Source organism: Mastomys coucha, unplaced genomic scaffold (assembly GCF_008632895.1).
Source record: "Mastomys coucha isolate ucsf_1 unplaced genomic scaffold, UCSF_Mcou_1 pScaffold15, whole genome shotgun sequence".
Lineage (NCBI taxonomy): Eukaryota > Metazoa > Chordata > Mammalia > Rodentia > Muridae > Mastomys > Mastomys coucha.
The window spans coordinates 116,223,268-116,242,783 of NW_022196897.1; the positions used below are offsets into that span (position 1 = coordinate 116,223,268).

General features: G+C 47.5%; 2 protein-coding genes across 2 annotated transcripts in view; one reads left to right on the forward strand and one right to left on the reverse strand.

Annotated features, from left to right (window-relative positions):
- Nucleotides 1-1,096: 1,096 nt before the first annotated feature.
- On the reverse strand, nucleotides 1,097-11,265 carry Ddrgk1 (DDRGK domain containing 1). Its single transcript, XM_031371924.1, has 9 exons — nucleotides 11,086-11,265; nucleotides 9,873-10,079; nucleotides 8,660-8,772; nucleotides 8,321-8,422; nucleotides 5,780-5,902; nucleotides 5,488-5,526; nucleotides 2,275-2,331; nucleotides 1,749-1,797; nucleotides 1,097-1,387 (listed from the first exon to the last, which is right to left on the reverse strand). Exons 1-9 carry the CDS (start codon nucleotides 11,174-11,176, stop codon nucleotides 1,221-1,223), a joined length of 948 nt encoding a protein of 315 aa, XP_031227784.1. The 5' UTR covers nucleotides 11,177-11,265; the 3' UTR covers nucleotides 1,097-1,220.
- Nucleotides 11,266-14,793: 3,528 nt separating this feature from the next.
- The window catches only part of Itpa (inosine triphosphatase), a 13,559-nt gene continuing 8,836 nt past the window's right edge, over nucleotides 14,794-19,516 (forward strand). The window contains exons 1-4 of the mRNA XM_031371925.1: nucleotides 14,794-14,933; nucleotides 18,398-18,455; nucleotides 18,551-18,615; nucleotides 19,120-19,193. Of these exons, the coding sequence (XP_031227785.1) occupies nucleotides 14,868-14,933; nucleotides 18,398-18,455; nucleotides 18,551-18,615; nucleotides 19,120-19,193 (263 nt within the window). The 5' untranslated portion in view covers nucleotides 14,794-14,867. The remainder of the gene's footprint in view (nucleotides 14,934-18,397; nucleotides 18,456-18,550; nucleotides 18,616-19,119; nucleotides 19,194-19,516) is intronic.

The window sequence follows — 19,516 nt, forward strand, 5'->3', positions numbered from 1 at the left end:
GCTATAAACGGCCTTACCAACAACACATGCAGCTCGTTCCATTTTCTTTATTCACTGACTACAGTGCCTACTGTCCCAAAAAACAAAGGAGGCTGTACATGTTGGTGCATGCCTTTAATTCTAGCACTTGGGAATCAGATCTCTGAGTTCAAGGCCAGCTTGGTCTATAAAGCGAGCTCTAAGCCAACTAGTGAAATATTGCCTGAACACACACACACACCAAAGTAACGAACAAGGGGCTAGAGACATGGCTCAAGTTAGGAGCATCAGCTGGTTGCTCTTCCAGAGCACTCAACAACCCACCTGGTGGCTTACAACCCTCTGTAACTCTAGTACCAGGGATCTCATGCCCTCTTCTGGACTCTGGAGGCATGCACATGGTGCACACAAATCCGCATGGGCAAAAACACCATACACATAAAATAATTAAAAGATGTGTCTCATCCTCAGCACAGTATGCTGCCCACCGCATGCGCTGCCCACCACATGCACAGCCCACAGGAACCTGAGCAAATGACCCTACAAAAGTTACACATCTTCCGTCCCACACCCACTTCTGAGCATATGTTCCTCATATCCTGTAGTGGGTAGAATCATCCATACCAGCTAGAACTTTTTCTTATCTAGGATTCAGGGCTGAGTTCATGTGATGTGCTGTCAGAACTATACCATCCAGCCCAACTGGGCCTTCCTCCTCTCCCTGTCTCATAAGCAGCCAGCCAGTCTTTCTTCCAAAGACCTCCCTTTCAGAGGTACCTATGTCTCCCGGTCTCTATCCTTGGCATTTCTCATTAACTCTTCTCCCCAGGGTTCTTAGCTTACTCAGAACTCCTGGGTCTATAAAAAAGATAGTGAGATTTCCTTCACCAACTGGAGGCGATATGGCCAGAGAGACTTCCCAAATATGCACTTTTCTCTGCCCATAAGAAGAGACTTATCTAGGGAGAGGGGCCTGCAGGGCACAAATACAATAAATGTGTTAAAAAGGTTTCTTGTGAAAACATGAATGGGACTTCTTGGCACCTCTAAGATAAACCCTGAGGTCTAGATTTTATCTGCTTATCTGAGACCAAAGGTGAGGCCTTCTACACACAGCTCAGCAGTATTCACAGGTCTTTAATCCACAAACTTTCTGATCATATTCCATCCTTGTTCCCAAGATGACAGGAAAGGATGAAGATGCATGTAGGCCACATGATACACTCAGGGAAGGACTGGAGTCAGACTGAAGCCTGGGCAGGGAGATCCTGGCCCCAGGAGATGAGGGAGTTGCTGGCCTGGGCAAGCTCAGTGATGGACACCCGGCCCCGCTGTCGGATGAAATTGGCCACGGCAGCCAGTTCCTCTGGGGTAATGTAGATAAACTTGCCCCGGTCGTCAATCACACCTGTGGGGACATGCACGTAGTAGGACTGAGTCCTCCTGGGCTTCCCCTACCTAACCTGAAAATTCCCATCTACTCCTTTATAAATTGATCTAGAGCCTTTCAGTTCGTCTGTCAGCCTTCCTGAGTATATCAAAGCCCATGTGGGTGAATCATACAAATCCTTTCTTCCCATTCCTCACTCCAAAGCTAGGTAGAGACTTCTGTGTCTTCCTTGTGACCAAGTCCAAGTCCTCAGTGTCCCTCACTGCATATCCCTCCCACCCTGGAGAGGCCAGGCTGCTTTTGGAACAAGTCTGCAGGCCTCTGTGCTCACTCAGCCCCATAGGCCAGGCCTGCTGGTAGGCTTGGCTCCCATTCTCACCTGTTAGAGTCCCCTCCGTCAGCAGGTCCTGGATGCGGTTTATGGCGTCCTATGAGAAAACCAAATCTCAGAGCTTGTTTTATGGTTCCCATGCCCACAGTCCCATCACCCCTCCTCTCCCTAACATGCTGATCCTGCCCTGACTGTGCTCCTTCTAGGAGGGAGTCTTGACTGAAGAGGCTCTGATCACTGGATCTGCCAAATCCCGATGAAAGCTCTCTTCCAGCCAGAAAAGGAATAGTGGAGATGTCTCATTGCAAAACAACCTTGTGAAAGAAGTAACTAGATTTGGGCTGCGCAGGTCACAGGGCAGGCTAAAGTAGGCTACTTGACGTTCCTTTTTCTTTCCTGTTCTTTTCATCTCTGTAGAAATGCAGGATTCCTGGAGTGCAAAGAAATCCCTACACTCTGTTCACTCTTGGTTGGGGACAGTCTGAAAGGGTATCAGGACTCATCATCTCAGGCCAGTCCCCTACTCCCTACTGGCCACAGACCCTGTAGCTATACTCCACATTGTGAAGCTTACCTGAGTCCTTAGGCCCATCTGGAAGGCCAGATCTTCCAAAAGCACAACCTTGGACTGCTACAGATAAAAGGAAGAGGAGGGAGAGAGATTGAGACCACTTGGCCAGCTCTATGCTAGTGAGATGCCCTATCTTAAAAAAAAGGTGGGTAGCCCTAAGAAACAACACACAAAGCTGTCTTCTGGCTTCTATAGTCATACATGCACACTCACACACATACACACACACACATATCACTTCTTTAAACTAACATTTTCTAATTAATTTTGTGTGTGTGTGTGTACATGTGCAACAACATACATGTAGAGGGGAAAACTTTCAGAAGTTGATTCTCTCCAATCACCATGTAAATCCCAGGGACTGAACTCAGATCTTAAGGTTTGACAGCAAGCGCCTGTACCTGCTGAGCCATCTTGCCAGCCCAAAAGTTGGTCTTTTGTTTTTAAGCCTTTAAAAATACAAAATGGTTACCTAAGCCAGGTGTTGTGGTGCATATCTGTAGCCTCAGGATTTGGCAGGTAGAGGCAAGAAGGTCAGGAGTTCAAGACCATACATTCACACATTTAAAGGGAAAAAAAAAATTGCAGGAATGGTAAAAAACGAGCCAGTTCCTACCCTTGAGCTAAAAGCCTATCTGGTGAAACAGACATACACAGAGCAGATGATAACAGGCCTGGGGTCTTTCACAAGGCCCACAGAGACTCATTCTCAATTGTGTTTGCTCCCCACCCTTTCGAGTAGATCTCCATAGTCCTGAGTGGTGTACACTTCTTGTCACTCAGCCTCTTCACACCCCTCTCTCACCTGGAATGGCCAAATAACTATCACTAAGGCTGGCAAGAACTATTACTTGCTGCCAGCCAAGTGCTTGTGCGCTTCAGAGGACTTGAGTCTAATCCCCAGAACTCACATAAAGAAGCTGGGTGCAGCTGGAAGTGGCAGTGCACGCACTCAGGAGGTGGAGGCAGATGGATCGCTGAGAGAGAGCTCAAGACTAGCCTGGTCAACAGAGTGAGACCCCCGTCTCAAAAACAAACAAGCAAGCAAGCAAGCAAGCAAGCAGCTGGGTGTGGTAGCACTGCACACTGGGAACCTCACTGCAGGAAAGGCAGGCAAGTAGTTGATTGAGCTCACTGACCAGCTAGGACAGCCTGCATGGTGAGTCCCAGGCCAGTGAAACAAAGTACATAACTCTCCTCCTTGCAAGAAAAGGTGGACAGTACCCGAGGAATAAACAATACCTGAAGTCTCCCAAATATGTGCATATCTCCATGCACACACACCAGTTCACAGTAGCACTCACACATATACAAACACACACCAAGTAACCCTCTGAACAGTGAACAGTGCTCTCTCTATGTGGTCCTGGGCCGTGTCTCATGTGCTGCTCTTGCACCCTTAGTAGAAACTTTAGCTCCTAGCAGCTCAGTAAAGGAGTCACAGCTGGGTCCACGCATGCATCTGCCCCCACCTTTGCCACATATAGCATACGATTTGAGAGAAGGCGGTCCTTTGCATTTCTGTGAATCTTCCACAGCAAATGAGCTGGGGGAGTAATGACATGGTGACACCTCCTCAGCTACATATGGCATGTGACTTGTTGGAATGCCAATCTGTATGTGCAAGCAGGGGTGCAGGGTGGGGGTTGGAGGGTTGGGAAGGCTACAATCAAGAGGCAGTTGGGCCAGGGAGTGGGCAAGCGCAAAATGATCTGGCCAGCAGCTTCTACCTAAATAAAATAAATAAAATAAGTATTTATTTTTTTTATTTTATTTTAGTGCCTGAAATAAACCAGGCCCTGGGCTTTCAGTAGTCCCTCTCAGACCAGAGTTCCCTCCTGTGCTGCCTGGTTCCTGGGGATCTAGCCTGAGGCACTGCTGGAGTCAAAGTGTATTTGCACAGATATTCCTAGCCACAGTACAAAGTGGAACAGACATCCTTACTGTTCACATGAAGTGAGTTCTTCCTCCAGTTCTGAAATTCTGTCTAAAGGATCAGCTCCCTTGGGGTGAGGAAGGTGGATAGAGTGAATTTCAGAAGTCCTCTTCCTTCCTCCAAGATGGTGGTAGCTCCAAGAGTTTGGAGAACACCAAGAATTTGGTGATTCTTCAGGGAACCACCAAAAGCAAGAGCCAGAACTACCTGGGAACTTTCTTCTGGCCCCTGCAGAAATGAGGGCAATGCTGCAGCTGACCCTTAAATCTACCTGGGAGGCCTCATGAAGGAAGTATTTTAGGCCCATGCTGCTTCCCACTGTACAAGTAGGGACGGCAAGTTTTCAACGACAGGACAGCGTGGAAAATTACGCTCAGGGCAGTGTGCCAGGGTGGAGAGTGGGCTCCATCAAAGGGGACTGCTCACAACCCAAGGGAAAAGGACCCTCTGGGAGATGCTATGGGATCTCCCTCTTAGGGATTCTGGACCCCAGACACGAGCCCAGCCCCTTGCTGCTGCTGGGAGATAGCTAAGCCCTGCTCTCTTTTCGGAGAGGTGGGGGAGGATTATGCAAGCCCCAGCTTCTTGGCAGCCCCTGGTGCCACCCCCAGCGTCGCCCCCGCTCCCTCTGCACTCCTTCCCTCAGCTGCCTCTGCACCTCTGAGCTGCACTTGAAAACCTCTCCCCTTCTCGCATCCTTTGTGGGAGACAAGTTGCTTAGCAGCAAAGCGGATCAGGATGTGCTTATGCAACCCAGAGCAGCATCCGGGAGGCCCGTGGGGTGGCCATGGATGGGGGGGGGGACACTGCTGACTGCTCAGGGATGCAATGGAAACATCATCCTACTTCTTCACGAAGGCCCAAGCTCCCAGTCAGGACCACAGAGCACGGGACATTTGTTCCAATTCAGCGGAACCTCAGCGGAACCTCAGCGTGACAGAGCTAACAGAAAACACATGTGAATTGACTTCAAAACACGATGACTCATTCAGCGTGGGGTCTGAAGAGCAGAGGGACTGTCATTCAAGTATTAGGAAGGCACTGGAGGCTTGAGCCTCCCACGCAAACCTCTGTCCTTCTCCACCTTCTAGGTCTGAAGAAAGGGGACTTTCCTGGCCAAAAATCAGCAGCCAACCCTTCTGGACCCCATGCCCATGCTGATCCAAGACTGAATAAGACAGACACCCCTGCTTGGTCCTGAGAACATATTAGAAAATATACATAGACACGTGTATACTCACATAGCAGGAAAAGATAACAGAATTCTCTGAGCCTCTTACCTTAATGTAATTGATGAATTCTGTCAGGAAGCTGTGAGACTAAAGGGCAGAGAAAGCAGTGAGTGCCACCCCTGGTTGGAGGCCTGCCCACCTGCATGGGGCCTGCCTGCAGCCTGTCTGGTGTTCCCACCCCATCACCTGCTTTTATGAGAGGTAAGGGCCTACCTACACTTACTGGCACCTGACTCGCTTCTCAGTCCACAGCCCCAAGTGTCTAAGGTGGTGTGGTTGGCCTCCGACCTAACACACACTACCCTCATGGCATAGATTTCCCAGGAGGATGATGGCTCACCTGCTCCTCAGTCAGGGTTTCACTAACACCTTCTTCTTCTACCACGAAGGCCTCCTTCAGTTTCAGGTACTCCTCGTGCTCCCGCCGGGCCTGCTCCTCCCGAGCCTTTCTCTCTTCCTCCTCCTGTAGACACAGAGAAAGAGGCAGGGATTTGGGGCAGTTGCCCACTCACATCTGTTCTCGTGTCTGCAGGACACAAGCTCCTACCCTCCAAGACTTTCACCCTTTGGTCTCAAGCTAAATACCAGGTGGAGGTTCTCCTCGCCTCCCCTATCATCACCCAGGCCACGCTGCCCACACCTTCTCCCTGTCCTCTTGCTCAGGAGATTAACTTAGAAAAAAAAATCTTGAAAACCTTGCCACAACTTCTTCCTGGTCATGTCCAGGTCTGAACAAGCAGCAGATTCTACACCCTACAAGCTGGCACATAGTCAGCCCACTGTCTCCTACCACCCGTGCACACAGCCAGCCCACTACAGACTGGCTTCTGAATCACCTGAGTAGAGAGTCTCACTGGAGAACTGTTCTGTTCTGATTGCCTTGCTTGATATGGAAAGGTCCCCCTTCTGGTGGCAGCCCAGATCAAAAGGGCAGGTCAGAAGGAGACTGTCTCGCCCCTTGCTCAGCCAGTCTCTCTGCTCACCTCCCTCTCCCATGGAGGCCAAAAGTGGGTACCAGATCTCGGGCTGGGATTGCCAGTGTTTGTGTGCCACTTGGTAAGGGTGCTGGGATCCAAACTCTGGTCCTCCCACAGAGCAGTGAGCCCTCCCACTGACCCACCTCTCCACTTCCTAACTGTGGCAGAACAGTGACTTATTTCCACACAAGTATGAGGAGATGGGGAAAAATAGTAAAAGTATACAGTAATAGTTCAATAGTGGAGCACTTCCTTGGAACACACAGGCTCTGTTTAATACTCAGTCCTGGGGATAAAGAAAACCGAACAAAGAAAAGAACAACAACAATAACAAAAAGCAAACCCCAGCATAACTCCAGATAAACAGTCATCCCAGGACTCCAAATGCATGGTAAGCAAAATACAAGTTCAAGGCCAGCCTGTGCCACAGAGAGTTTTAGGCCTATGTTTACCCTGTAAGACCCTGTCTCAAAAAACAAAAACAAAAAACAAACAAACAAACCACCATCAACAACAACAACAACAACAACAAAAACCCAACAAATTAATTAATTCAAAATAAAAATCAGAACAGGGTGTGGTGATCCTTTAGTCCCTGCACTTGGGAGGCAGAGGCAGGAGGATCTCTTGAGTTTGATCTCTAGAGTTGGAGACCAGCCTTATCTATAAAGCAAGGTCCAGGACAGCCAAGGCTATACAAAGAAACCCCATCTAAAATAAAACGAAAACAAACAACAATAAACAAACAAAACTCGGGGCTGCATAGGTGGCTCAGCAGTTAGAGCCCTGGCCGTTTTTGCAAAGGACCCAGCGTGGTTGTCAGCACCCACACGATGGCCCCTATTTTTTTTTTTTAAATCTAAAACACAAATAAAATAAAATAAAATAAAAATAAAAACTAGCCGATCCAAATCAAGTTACATTTTACAAACTAGTTTTCCAATATCCTTCAGGGCTAGTAAGAAGGAAAATCTGACAATTAAACCCACAGAGGCCTAAGAAAACATGACAAGTAACCAAAGCAGTATGTTAGATAGGACACTGCAAAACAAAAATCCCTGGGCTGGAGAGATGTTTAGAAGCACTGACTACTCTTCCAGAGGACCTGGGTTCAATTCCCAGCACTCACATGGGGGCTCACAACAGTCTCTAACTACAGTTGAAGGGGATTTGATGCCCTCTTCTGGCTTCTGAGCATATCTGCAGGTAAAGCATCCATTTACATAAAATAAAAATTAAATTAAAAAAAAATACTAGGGTGAGTGGGGATGCATGAAGCTCAGCTGGTAGGATTTTTTTGCCCACGAAGTTCTGGGTTCAATTCCTATCTAAATCAGGCATAGTGGTGCATGCCTCTACTCTCAGGACGTGGGAAGTGGAATCAAGAGGAAAGGATATCACTGGCTACACAGCAAGTTCAAGGCCAACCTGCTGCTTCAAAAAACTAGAAAGAAAGGAAGGAAAAGAAAGAAAGAAAGAATCTGAATAAAGTGTGCCACTTAATTTAAGAATGTGCTCTTGTGCCGGGCAGTGGTGGTGTACGCCTTTAATCCCAGCACTTGGAGGCAGAGGCAGGTGGATTTCTGAGTTCAAGGACAGCCTGGTCTATAGAGTGAGTTCCAGGACAGCCAAGGCTACACAGAGAAACCCTGTCTCAAAAAAAAAAAAAAGGATGTGCTCTTGTGTGTGAGAAATGTACCAATATCTGAAAAGCTCATCCTCTGTTTTAGAGACGAGTTAGCTAGTTAGTTAGTCCAGCTGTCCTCCTGCCTCAGCTTCTCAAATAATTATAGGTAGGAGTCACCACCATACCCAGTACCATGGCCTGTGTTGTAGGATGGAGGCATATGGGAGCAAGGCTAGGTGATAATGGGCCAGACAACGGGGTCCAGGATAAATCTTACCTTCTGTTCTTCCTTCAGACGGAGCCGTTCCTCTTCCTTCTTCCATTCCGCCTCACGCTGGGACTCTAGGCGTCTCCTTTCTTCACGTTCAGCCTCCTCTGCCTGGAGAAAGGTTTCTATAGCAATTTCCTCTTCCTCTAGTTAGTTTGCCCACCCCCTAGAGAGGCCAAAGAAAGCCATTGCCTGGGCCAGGACAGGGGCTAAGACTGCAGGACACCAAGCCAGGGAGACAGCAAATACCAGCTCAGCATAAAAGGAACCCCAAAGGTCTTCTGTCATGGGAACTAGAGATTGGTTTCTTTCCTACCCTCTGGAGCTATGCCCCAGCCTCTTGCTTGCCTCTCGCTGAGCCTTTCGAGCCTGTTTTTCCTCTAGCTTCCGTAGTTTCTTGGCTCCAATTTTCCCTGTTGGGTGAACTTCTGCTGGCTTCTCAATGCCTTCTTCCTCCTGGGCTGGGTATGGTCAAGACAAAGACAATCTAAGTCCTAGATACAGAAGACTCACACCACCCCTTGTCACCTTCTTCAAGGGATAGGTGGATGGGTAAGGGGTGGTTTCTACCTACCTATGCTTTCCAGAAGCATCTACCATAAATGTGCATGCACATAGCAGTGTGAGAACATACACATTATGTACTTGGGGGGTTGGGGGTTGGAAGGCCACTGGGGACAAATGAGACTTTAGGATACTGCACAGCTGTAAGAAGATGTTAACACCTGAATGTCTGAGGCTCACAGGTGTCTGTACCTGCTGAAGTCCCTAATTTCTGTCTCCGTGCCAAAGTGCCAGGGAAATTTATTCCTGCCATAAATCCAACATCCTGTTATGTTCTAGTCAGGATCTGATGAGTGTCTTGGACTCCTTCAACCTTACCTACGACCTCCCAAAACTTCCTTTATTTTAACAGAGTCAGACAGAAAAAAAAAAAATAACTCTAACCTCAGGACTACTCCAGGGCCAGCTGAAAATAATTGATACGCTGATGCCTGAGCCCCAGAGTATAGGACCCAAACAGAGAGGGCCTCTTTGTTGTTGCTGGCTGCTGCTTTTGAAACAGCTATATAAGCCTGGCTGGCTTGAAACTTCCCATGCTCTTGCCTCTGTTTTCTGAGTGCAGGAATTACAAGCATGAACACACATCCACTGAAGGTCTCTTTATAAGCCAAAGGGGCTAATAATCCCAATGGCTCAAAGCAAAAGCCCAATTTCCCCTAAATTCTCTTCTTCATACTAAAGCCAGATTTCAAATACTAGAGAAGACACATTCTTTCCCACAATCATAAGGACTCTGTAAGATCCCAGTATCTGCTATGTGGAGGTAAATGTCAACAAAAATGCCTCTACTTCTAAGCACTTATTCTAGGGTTACAACTAATTGTACTGAACCAAGTTGAAGAAGAGGCACCCAATAGAATAGGGACTGGGCTAAGAAATGCTGACTTCAAGGACCAATGTCCTTTCTACACTGGCTTCATGCTCCTTGGCATATCTAGCTTAGGAGACTTCTTAACACCTTCAATCCAGCCCCCTCCCCCAGGCTGGGCCCTCTCACCTGGAACAGCAGGTTGACCCTCGTTCTCATCCCCTTCATCCCAGGCCACTCGCTGGGCCCGTCGCTGGGCCTGTAGACGGCTGCCCAAGTCCCTCCGACGCCGGGGCCTGCTTCCAGTTCTCTGCTCTTCAGACTCCGGGGCCAAAGAGCGGCCTACCTGGCCTGCTCCTGCCCTCTCTTCCTCATGGTGCTGTGGTTCTCCGTCAGCTTTGGGGAGGGAGGAATCATAACATTGTCAAGCAGCTCATCCTCAAGATAGTGGAGGAACAGCATCCTGGGAGTCTCACCCTCCCCTGCTCAACCTCCTTCAGACCATTGCTGCCCACAGCACGAAGTCCCAACTTAGGTTTATCAAGGCCTTTTTTTACGCACACCTTGGCCTGATGCTCATTTCTCATTTCCTACTTCATCTTCTTGAACTCAACCCACTTTCAGGCGACCTGTGAGGATATACCCTCACTCTGAGGTTTACAGATCTCACTCGATGCCCACTTCAAGTTTACATTTACTTCTTGCTATGTTATGATTTGATAGGGTACTCCAACCAGAGACTACATATCACAGACGGGGCTGGATCCTCCCCACCTTGAAGACTTGCTGGCCATCAGCTTTACCTCAGCTTGTCTCTTCTGCCCCTGGGACACAGAGGTACTCTGAAGTAGCTTACGGGGTCAGGCATCAGAGTTTTATATATATATATATATATATATATATATATATATATATATATATATATATAGAGAGAGAGAGAGAGAGAGAGAGAGAGAGAGAGAGAGAAACGCCTACGCATACATGAAGTGTTAGTAAGGGGGACTGTCAGATTATCTGTTGGTGCCAGGCCAATGACCTGGCCTTCTAATGCTGGTGGAGGCGAGGCAAAGTAGTATGGGTGCCCTCTTTGGCAGAAGATGCCTTCAGAGTTTCCTGAGGCTGCCTAGCCCTCCTACTCCTGGTAGGACACACTGGGCAGGATTAGAAAACCCGCAGCTTCTCCTATTGGTGCTGAGTAGAAAGGCAGGCTTGGTTCCTAGGTTGCATCCCCAGCACAGGACTCGGCGCGTGCGCAAAGCTGACTCCGGCCAGCGCACTAGCAGCTCGTAAGCACAGGAAAGCTCGTCTGTGCATGCGCAGGAGTCGCGACGCAACGGCCTACCAAAGCCCAGGAACTCTGAAAAACGGATTCCTTCAGTCCTGAGACGGCGGCACCTCCTACCTGCTGCCGCCCGACCCCGGCTGCGAGTCAGGAAGAAGATCAAGCCGATGAGCAAAACCGCCGCCACCAGATACACCCAGGGCCCCACCATGACGACAGACAGCCTGGCAGCTCAGCCAGCGCGCCTGCGGGACCCGGATCGCCAGGCCCCGCCCACTCCCGTCCGCCCTGCCTGGCCGCTCGCTGAGCTCCGCCCCCGCCCTGGGCTTGACCTGGGCCTCAGTTAACTTCCGAGTCCCTGATGCCGCATTTTGCCTGCCACCCCAGAGCTCAGAAAGAGGAGACCCGGAGACCAGCATTTCAAGATCGTCTCTGGCTGTATGGCAACATGGAGGCCAGTCTGCAGTTAAGAACGCTGGCTGCTCTTCCAGTGGGCCAGGGTTCAGTTCGCAGCACCCACCTAGTGGCTTACAACCTATTGGGACTTCAATTCCAGGGGACCCAAAACCCTCTTCAGACCTCCTCGGGGCACCAGGCACACACGATGTACACAGATATGCATACCCGCGAAACACTCATACACGTAAAATAAGTGTTTAAGGGAAAAAGAAAGAAAAAAAGAAAATAGTGGGGCGGGCAAGTAGGGGATTAATTAAGCTGGGGTTGTAGAGTAGTAGTAGAACATTCATGGCCAAGGCCTTTAGTTTGATTTGGAGCTCTAAAAAATGCAACGTGTGTACGAATATCTTACTAATACTGCAACTTAGGCATTTATTGAATTACTTATTGTAAATCTTGAATATTTTGTAATTTGTTTCTCAATATTGATAAACCTAAGGCCTTCCAGGTGTCAGGCAAGTGCTGTTACAGTAAGTTTTCTCTCTAGCACCTACGTTCTTTCCATATATTTGGAGATTTAGAGCCATGTTTGCTGGCAGGCTAAGTAAGGCTTTGCTGGAATTTTATCTCAGCCCAGGCCCCCACTTTAGTTGTTGTTTGATTTTGTTCTGGTAGCCTAGGTTGGCCTCAAACTTGGTGTATAGCAGACAATGACTTTTACTTCTGCCTCCTAAGTGCTTAGATTACCTGGGAGTACAGGTGTGCACCCTGATGTCCGGATGCTCCTCCATCTTTTGTGGATGGGTTGTTTTGTTTTGTTTCTTTGAGGTCGAATCATATAGCCCTGCCTGGCCTAGAACATAGTAGTTAGACAAGGCTGGCCACAAACTTAGGGATCTTTTTGCTTCTGCCTTGGTTATAAGTAAAAGCACCTTGGTTATAATTAAAGGCATGTAGCACCACATGAGCCACCATGTGGCTCCTGCATTCTTAACAAATGTTATATGTGAGTGTAATACATATATATATGTGTGTGTATATACCAGGTACTAGAGGATGTCAGAACCAACCTGGGTCCTCCACAAGAGCAGTAAGCACTCTTTTATTATTTTTTTTAAGATTTATTTATTATTATTCATAAGTACATTGTAGCTGTCTTCAGATGTGCCAGAAGAGAGTGTCAGATCTCATTACGGGTGATTGTGAGCCATCATGTGGTTGCTGGGATTTGAACTCAGGACCTTTGGAAGAGCAGTCAGTGCTCTTATGCCATCTTGCCAGCCCCACAGTAAGCACTCTTAACCAAGGAACCATCTCTCTACCCAACATTAAAATTAAATTAAAAAATAAACCAAAAATGGCAGGATGGATATAATAAAAATAGATGTTAATTATTGAAAGTTTGTGCATATTAAGGGTTCATAATAATTTCCTAGGGTTTTTTTTTTTGTAAGTTTGAAAAACAAAGCCGGGCAGTGATGATACATGCCTTTAGAAATTAATCTCTGAGTTCAAGATCAGCCTGGTCTACAGAGAGAGTTCCAGGACAGCCAGGACTATACCTGTCTTGAAAAACCAAAAAAGAAAAAAAAAAAAAACAAGTATTTTGGCACATATTTTTATATTTCTGCCTATAACCATAAACAAATACTTAGATTTTCTAAATACTGATTTAAAGTAATAAACCAATGATCTGTTATTACTAACACAAAGTTACCATTTGCAGATAAGCAATGTTGAGATTATGGGTAGAGGTATCCATTAGAAAATCCCACCTGGTTCCAGCTTCATTGTGTATGTGTTTGTCTTTGCTTCAGTCCTTCACTGCCCTAATCTGGTTCTAGGAACCAAACTGCTCAGGATGTAGTATCTGAGGATCATTGACTTAATTGACTATACTACATGGTATCTGTCAGTGCTTATATCCGGGCCCATGACAAGCTCCTCCTAGGGAGAGACTGGAGCTGAGGCATTTAACATCCAAGAAGTCACCTTTGCTTTAAAAACTTCTACTTCTCCACTTTTCTGAGGATTCCCTTTAACTTCATGGAGGAGAGAGACAAGTGCCATGCAGGAAGGGCCATGTTACTCAGCCCAGCCTTTCCTAGTCAACTCTACAATAACACCATCGAGGGGCAGGGAAGGGGAAACCTATCTCCAAAGACACAATATACAGCAAAGCTTCTGAATTGTGTGGCACACAATATTAAGGCCACTGAGCAAAAAATTGTGGAGAATGTAGCTTTGGCTACTCTGTGAGGACAGTTCTAGAGTTTAAGAAAAATTCATTAGCAGGCTGGGTATGTGGCTCAGTGGTACAGTACTTGCCTAAATTCTATAAGACCCTAAGTTGCACCTATATTAACACTACCCAAAGCTATAAGAGGTTAATAACATTAAGCTAAACAACCAGGCTTGATTAGGATTCCGTTGTATGTGTGTGTGGTTCTGGGGTCCAAACCCAGGACTTTGGCCATGCTATGCAAATGTTCTACCATCAAGCTACATCCCTGACACAATATATAGCCTAGGCTAGCCTTGGATTTGTGACCTTCCTCCTTTACTCTCAGTGGTGGGATTATAAGTGTCCACCTCTTCTAGTTAGCACCACGTACTTTTTTTTTTAAAGATTTGTTTTTATATGTATGAATGTTTAGCTGCACATGTGTGCACTGCATTATATATGCCTGGTGCCTTCAGAGACCAGAAGAAGGCAATGTATTCCCAGGAACTGGAGTTAGAGACACCTGAAAGCCATCATGTGGGTGCTGGGAACACAACTCTGGAAAATCAGTCAGTGTACTTAACCGCTGAGGCAAATCTCCACCTTGTGCTTACAACTTTCAGAGAACCTAGATTCGGTTCCCAACATCCAGACCAGGCAGCTCAAAAGCACCTGTAACTCCAATTCCAGGGGATGTGACGCCCTCTTCTTGCTTTAGCGGGCTCATGCACGCACAGGGTCGGCCAAATAGGGTCACTCATCTTTCTTGTAAGTTCCCAATGCAGAGGCTGAGATGAAGGCATGGAGAAGGGATAGGGTTAGCTGGGTAAGAGAAAAGGAGTCGAAACACTAGCTACCAAGCCTAACAGGTAAAAGGCAGCTTGGTTATGCTGTTTTAAGTTCGCAGTGAGGTTAGGATAAACATCCAGGTTTAGAACCCTTGTCTAGGAGATTTTCTTGACAGAGTTGGAGGTGCCGGAGGGGCGCCATCACGCCCGACACAGGTCTGCAATTGGTTAGGGCGCCCCTCTCCCCGAGGGGCGTAGCAGAGGATCCGCGCGTTGGGAGACCTCTCCACCCGTCAGCGGGTCCCCAGCGTCTCAGGCAGCAGTTGCAGCGGGACGCTCATCCGCCGCGGCTGCCACCTCCCGGTGGCTGGCAGCAGCGGCCCGAGGCAAGCTTCAGGGCGGGAAACCGGGATACCTACTTCCGCCTCCAGCCGGAAGTGCCTTCCCGGCAAAGGGTTTCTGGGCATTCTGGACCGTAACCCTCGCTTGCAATGGCTGCGTCTTTGGTTGGGAAGAAGATAGTGTTCGTGACGGGAAACGCAAAGAAGCTGGAGGAGGTGGGTGGCAATGGAGACTGTCTCGGAAGCGGGTGGAGATTGGGCTGCTGGGCTTTCTTCACCGGAGAAGCATGGGAGAGAAGGCAGGAAACGTCTGTGGTTGTACCCTCGGGGGATGTGGGTTAGCCCCTTACTGTGTTGAAGGACTGGGCTTGGGGAGAGGCCGTCGTGGAGTGTGGCGCCTTAAGGGTCAGAGGATTTTGGTTTTTTGGTTTTTTGGTTTTTTGGTTTTTTGGTTTTAGTTTTTCGAGACAGGATTTCTCTATATATAGCCCTGGCTGTCCTGGAACTCAGTCTGTAGGCCAGGCTGGCCTCGAATTCGGATTCTTTATATCCGAATTTGGGAATAATGGCTCGTATAGACCAGGCTAGCCTGACCCTGCTGTGTAGCCGGAATTGACTTTATTCTTTTGACCCTCTTGTCTTCCAAATTTTGGGTCTGCACGCACGCTCCACCTCACGTGTTTCTAGATGAGCTCCACCTCCTGTGTTTCTAGATGAGCTGGTAAAGTCCGCGGGCTATAGGAGCTGGAGTAGTGGTATCTCTGACAGGGATAGATTAAAGCCCTAGATTTCAAACCTGAGTTCAGACACCTCCCCTCCTCAAAAGTAAAGGCAGTTTGTGTGTGTGGGGGGGGGGGGGCGGACGGGGTTGATCCAAACAGAGTATTTCCATCCACTCATTCAAGTCTGAGATGTGTAAGAAAGATGTGTAAGAAAGATGCGTAAGAATCACGGCTGACGCCGGTCGGTGGTGGCGCATGCCTTTAATCCCAGCACTTGGGAGGCAGAGACAGGCGGATTTCTGAGTTCGAGGCCAGCCAGGGCTACACAGAGAAACCCTGTCTCGAAAAAACAAACAAACAAACAAAAAGAATCATGGCTGACCACAGTATAACAAAAGGCAGGAGGCTGGAGAGATGGCTCATCGGTTAAGAGCGCTGACTGCTCTTCCAGAGGTCCTGAGTTCAATTCCCAGGAGCCATATGGTGGCTCACAACTATCTGGAATGGGATCCGATGTCCTCTTCTGATGTGTCTGAAGAGAGAGGGGCAGTGTACTCACTACATAAAATAAATACATTTTTTTTAAAAAAAGGCAGGTTGACAAAAGAAAAATGTGACAAGTTTGTCAAAACTTTACATACTACAGCTTTTAGAACAAAGACCCAGAGACTTTATTTAATTTTTTTTCTGACAATAGGTGCTTTGGATCTGACCCAGGACTTACAGCCAATGACTGTCTTCCTCCTTATTCTCTTGTGACAGAGTCTCAATAAACCTAGAGTGTGCTATTTGGTGGGGTAGCAAGCTCAAGCAATCCTGTCTCTGCCTCCCCCAGTGCTGAGGTTACAGGTAGCATGACTATCCCAGACTTTTATGTGGTGCAGGGGACCAGAACTCAGGTCACTACAGCACAGCATAACATCCCCAGTTCAAAAGTTTCTTACTTTATGAATTTGCATATATGTTTGCGCACCACATGCATACAGTGCTTGTGGAGACCAGAAGAGGGCATTGGGTGCACTGAGACGGGAGTTACAGGTGATTGTGAGCCACTCTGTGGGTGTTAGAAGCCAAATTGGGGTCCTCTAAGTGCAACAGGTGTCCTTAACCACTGAGCCATCTCTCCAGCCCCATGTCTCCCCTACCCCATTTTTTGAAATAGGGACTCTGTATCCGAGTTGGCCTTGAACTTCTGCTCTCCCCTTTTAACATGCCTAGGGACAAGGATTCAGAAGGGCAGGTGTGAGTTGCAGCACTCTCCTGACTGGATACTCAGAAGTTTCCTTCCACCTCCCTGCCTTTAAGAAAAAATGTTTTAATTATGTGTATGTGTTGGGGGAGGAGGGCATGAAGTCAGAGACTAACTTTTAGGACTTGGTTCTCTTCTTCCACCATGGCTTGCTTGAAAGCTCAGGCTTTCAGGCTTGTGAATGCAATGAATACTTTTTACCTGCTGTACCATCTTGATGCCCGCCCACCCCCTTCCTTCCAAGATAGGTTCTTGAACATACAATCTTCCTATCGAAATAGAAATAATAGTCTAATGTACAAAAAGAGTGGGACTTGGTGGTACATGTTTCTAATTTTACCATTTTTGGAAGCTGAAATAGGAGGACTTTGAGTTACATAGTGAAAGCTGGTCTCATAAAAGTGTGTGTGTCTGTGTGTGTGTGTGTGTGTGTGTGTGTGTGTGTGTGTGTGTTGGGAGTGGAGTGAGGGCCAAAGTGGTAAATGCCTAACACCACAGAAATACAAAGAAAACTATATTGAGGTATAATTTTCAAAACAATAGCTTTGTATACCTGGTAGCTCACCCACTCTAGCCCCTGAAATTTTTTTTTATAATTTATTTATTTATAAGTACACTGTGGATGCCTTCAGACACACCAGAAGAGGGCATCAGATACCATTACAGATGGTTGTAAGCCACCATGTGGTTGCTGGGAATTGAACTCAGGACCACTGGAAGAGCAGCCAGTGCTCTTAACCGCTGAGCCATCTCTCCAGCCCTAGCCCCTGATTTTAATAGGGTTAAGAGTCACTGGGAAGCTAGGCAGAATGGCATGTTCCTGTAATACTAGTACTGAGCTGAGGGGTGAGTAGTAAAGGCAGGAAATTGTCCAGGCCAGCCAGAACTATATTGTGAATTGCAGGTGAGCCACTACCCAGTGAATCCCAGGCCAGCCAGTGCAACCCGGTTAAAGAAAGAAGAAAGATCAGTCATGGGAGCTGCTGGTATAGCCTGGCTTGCTGTTCTAAGTTGAAAAGCGGTGACATCAACTGGGGGTTAGTGAAAATACAGAGCAGTTTTCTTTGCTGTTGGCTACTCTGGCTAAGCCTTGGTAGAGAATTCTGGACTAGGAGGGTGGGTGCCTTTTTTTTTTTTAAATATTTATTTTACTTATTTTATGTGTATGAGTACACTGTAGCTGTACAAATGGCCATGAGCCATCATATGTGTGGCTGCTGGGAACTCAGGACCTCTGCCACCCTGCTCCCTCCAGCCCTGCTCGCTCCAGTGTAATTCACTGTAGCTGTCTTCAGACACACCAGAAGAGGGCGTCAGGTTTCATTACGGGTGGTTGTGAGCCTCCATGTGGTTGCTGGGATCTGAACTCAGGACCTTCTGGAAGAGCAGTCAGTGCTCTTACCCACTGAGCCATCTCTCCAGCCCAATGAGTACCTTTTTTAGAGCACTGAAGGGAAAAGAGTATTCTAAGTAAAAGGGTGGGCAAGGGAAAAACAACCAGAGGTTGGAAGGGATGGGGTAAGGAGAAGGCATGCTAATTCAGTGGGCCTCTGAAAGTTGAAGTAAGGCTTATAGGCCCAATTTGATAAGCTTTAGAGGACTAATGGGGACACTATCTGATGAGAAAGGTGGGTGACACCTCACCTAACTGGGAATTAATGGGAAATTGTTAGCAAATGGTGTGACAAATGTATTTTATTTTGGAACAGGTCATTCAGATTCTAGGAGATAAGTTTCCATGCACTTTGGTGGCTCAGAAAATTGACCGTAAGTTTCTGTTTTATTTCATTTTTTCAAGTGGTTTGATTTGTCTGTCTTCCTGTGTCCTGATTGTACATCTGTCTGTCTGTTTCCCTGATAAGTGCCTGAGTACCAGGGAGAACCGGATGAGATTTCCATACAGAAGTGTCAGGAGGCAGCTCGTCAGGTACTTAGCCTTTGTGGACCCCGACACCCCCACCCCCATCCCCCCATCCTGTCTTCTTGTGGTACCTGGGGCCTGTGCCTTGTAGGGACAGGTGAGAATAAAATAATTGTGGCTTGCCCAGCAAGACTGCTTCAGTGGTTGCTTGAAACACTGCCTCTTCTGTTCCAACTCTCACCTCCCTGATTCTTACATCCATATATTCCAGCCATACATTTTCCTTCCACATAGCCACCTACACCCCATACCCCTGCACTTAACAGTTTGCAGAACTGGGAAGGAGCACATTATGGAGAGTCAGCATCCCTAGCTGATTCCTACTACTTCATTGCTCTTTGTTGAACAAAATTCATCTATTCCAGTGCTCTAATGTCCACATCTCTAAAGTGAAGACAGAGAAAGCTGAGTTGTATGGCTCTTGATGGACCTATAACTGCAGATCTCACCTTCACCCAGCTGTGGGCTAGGCCCCAGCCTGGGTGACTCAGGATTATCTTTGTGTTACAGGTACAGGGCCCTGTACTGGTGGAGGACACCTGTCTGTGCTTTAATGCACTTGGGGGACTGCCTGGCCCCTACATGTGAGTACTGCTACGATCATCTTTACCCCTGTAGGACTCCATCCACAAAACTACCAGAAGAGTAAAATGATTAGTTACCTGATACTATGAGCCATTCACTATCTTGGCGTCAGCACCAGGGAAAGATTGAGTCTACTAAAGCTAGGGTTGGAGAAGTGGCTCAGTGGCTGAGAGTTCTTGCTACTTATCCACTTGACCCAGGTGTGATTCTTAGCCATAAATCAGGCAGCTTACAATTGTGTATAACTTTAGCTTCGTGGAATCTGATACCTCTAGCTTTCTTGGGCACATGTTCTTCTCTCTCTCTCTCTCTCTCTCTCTCT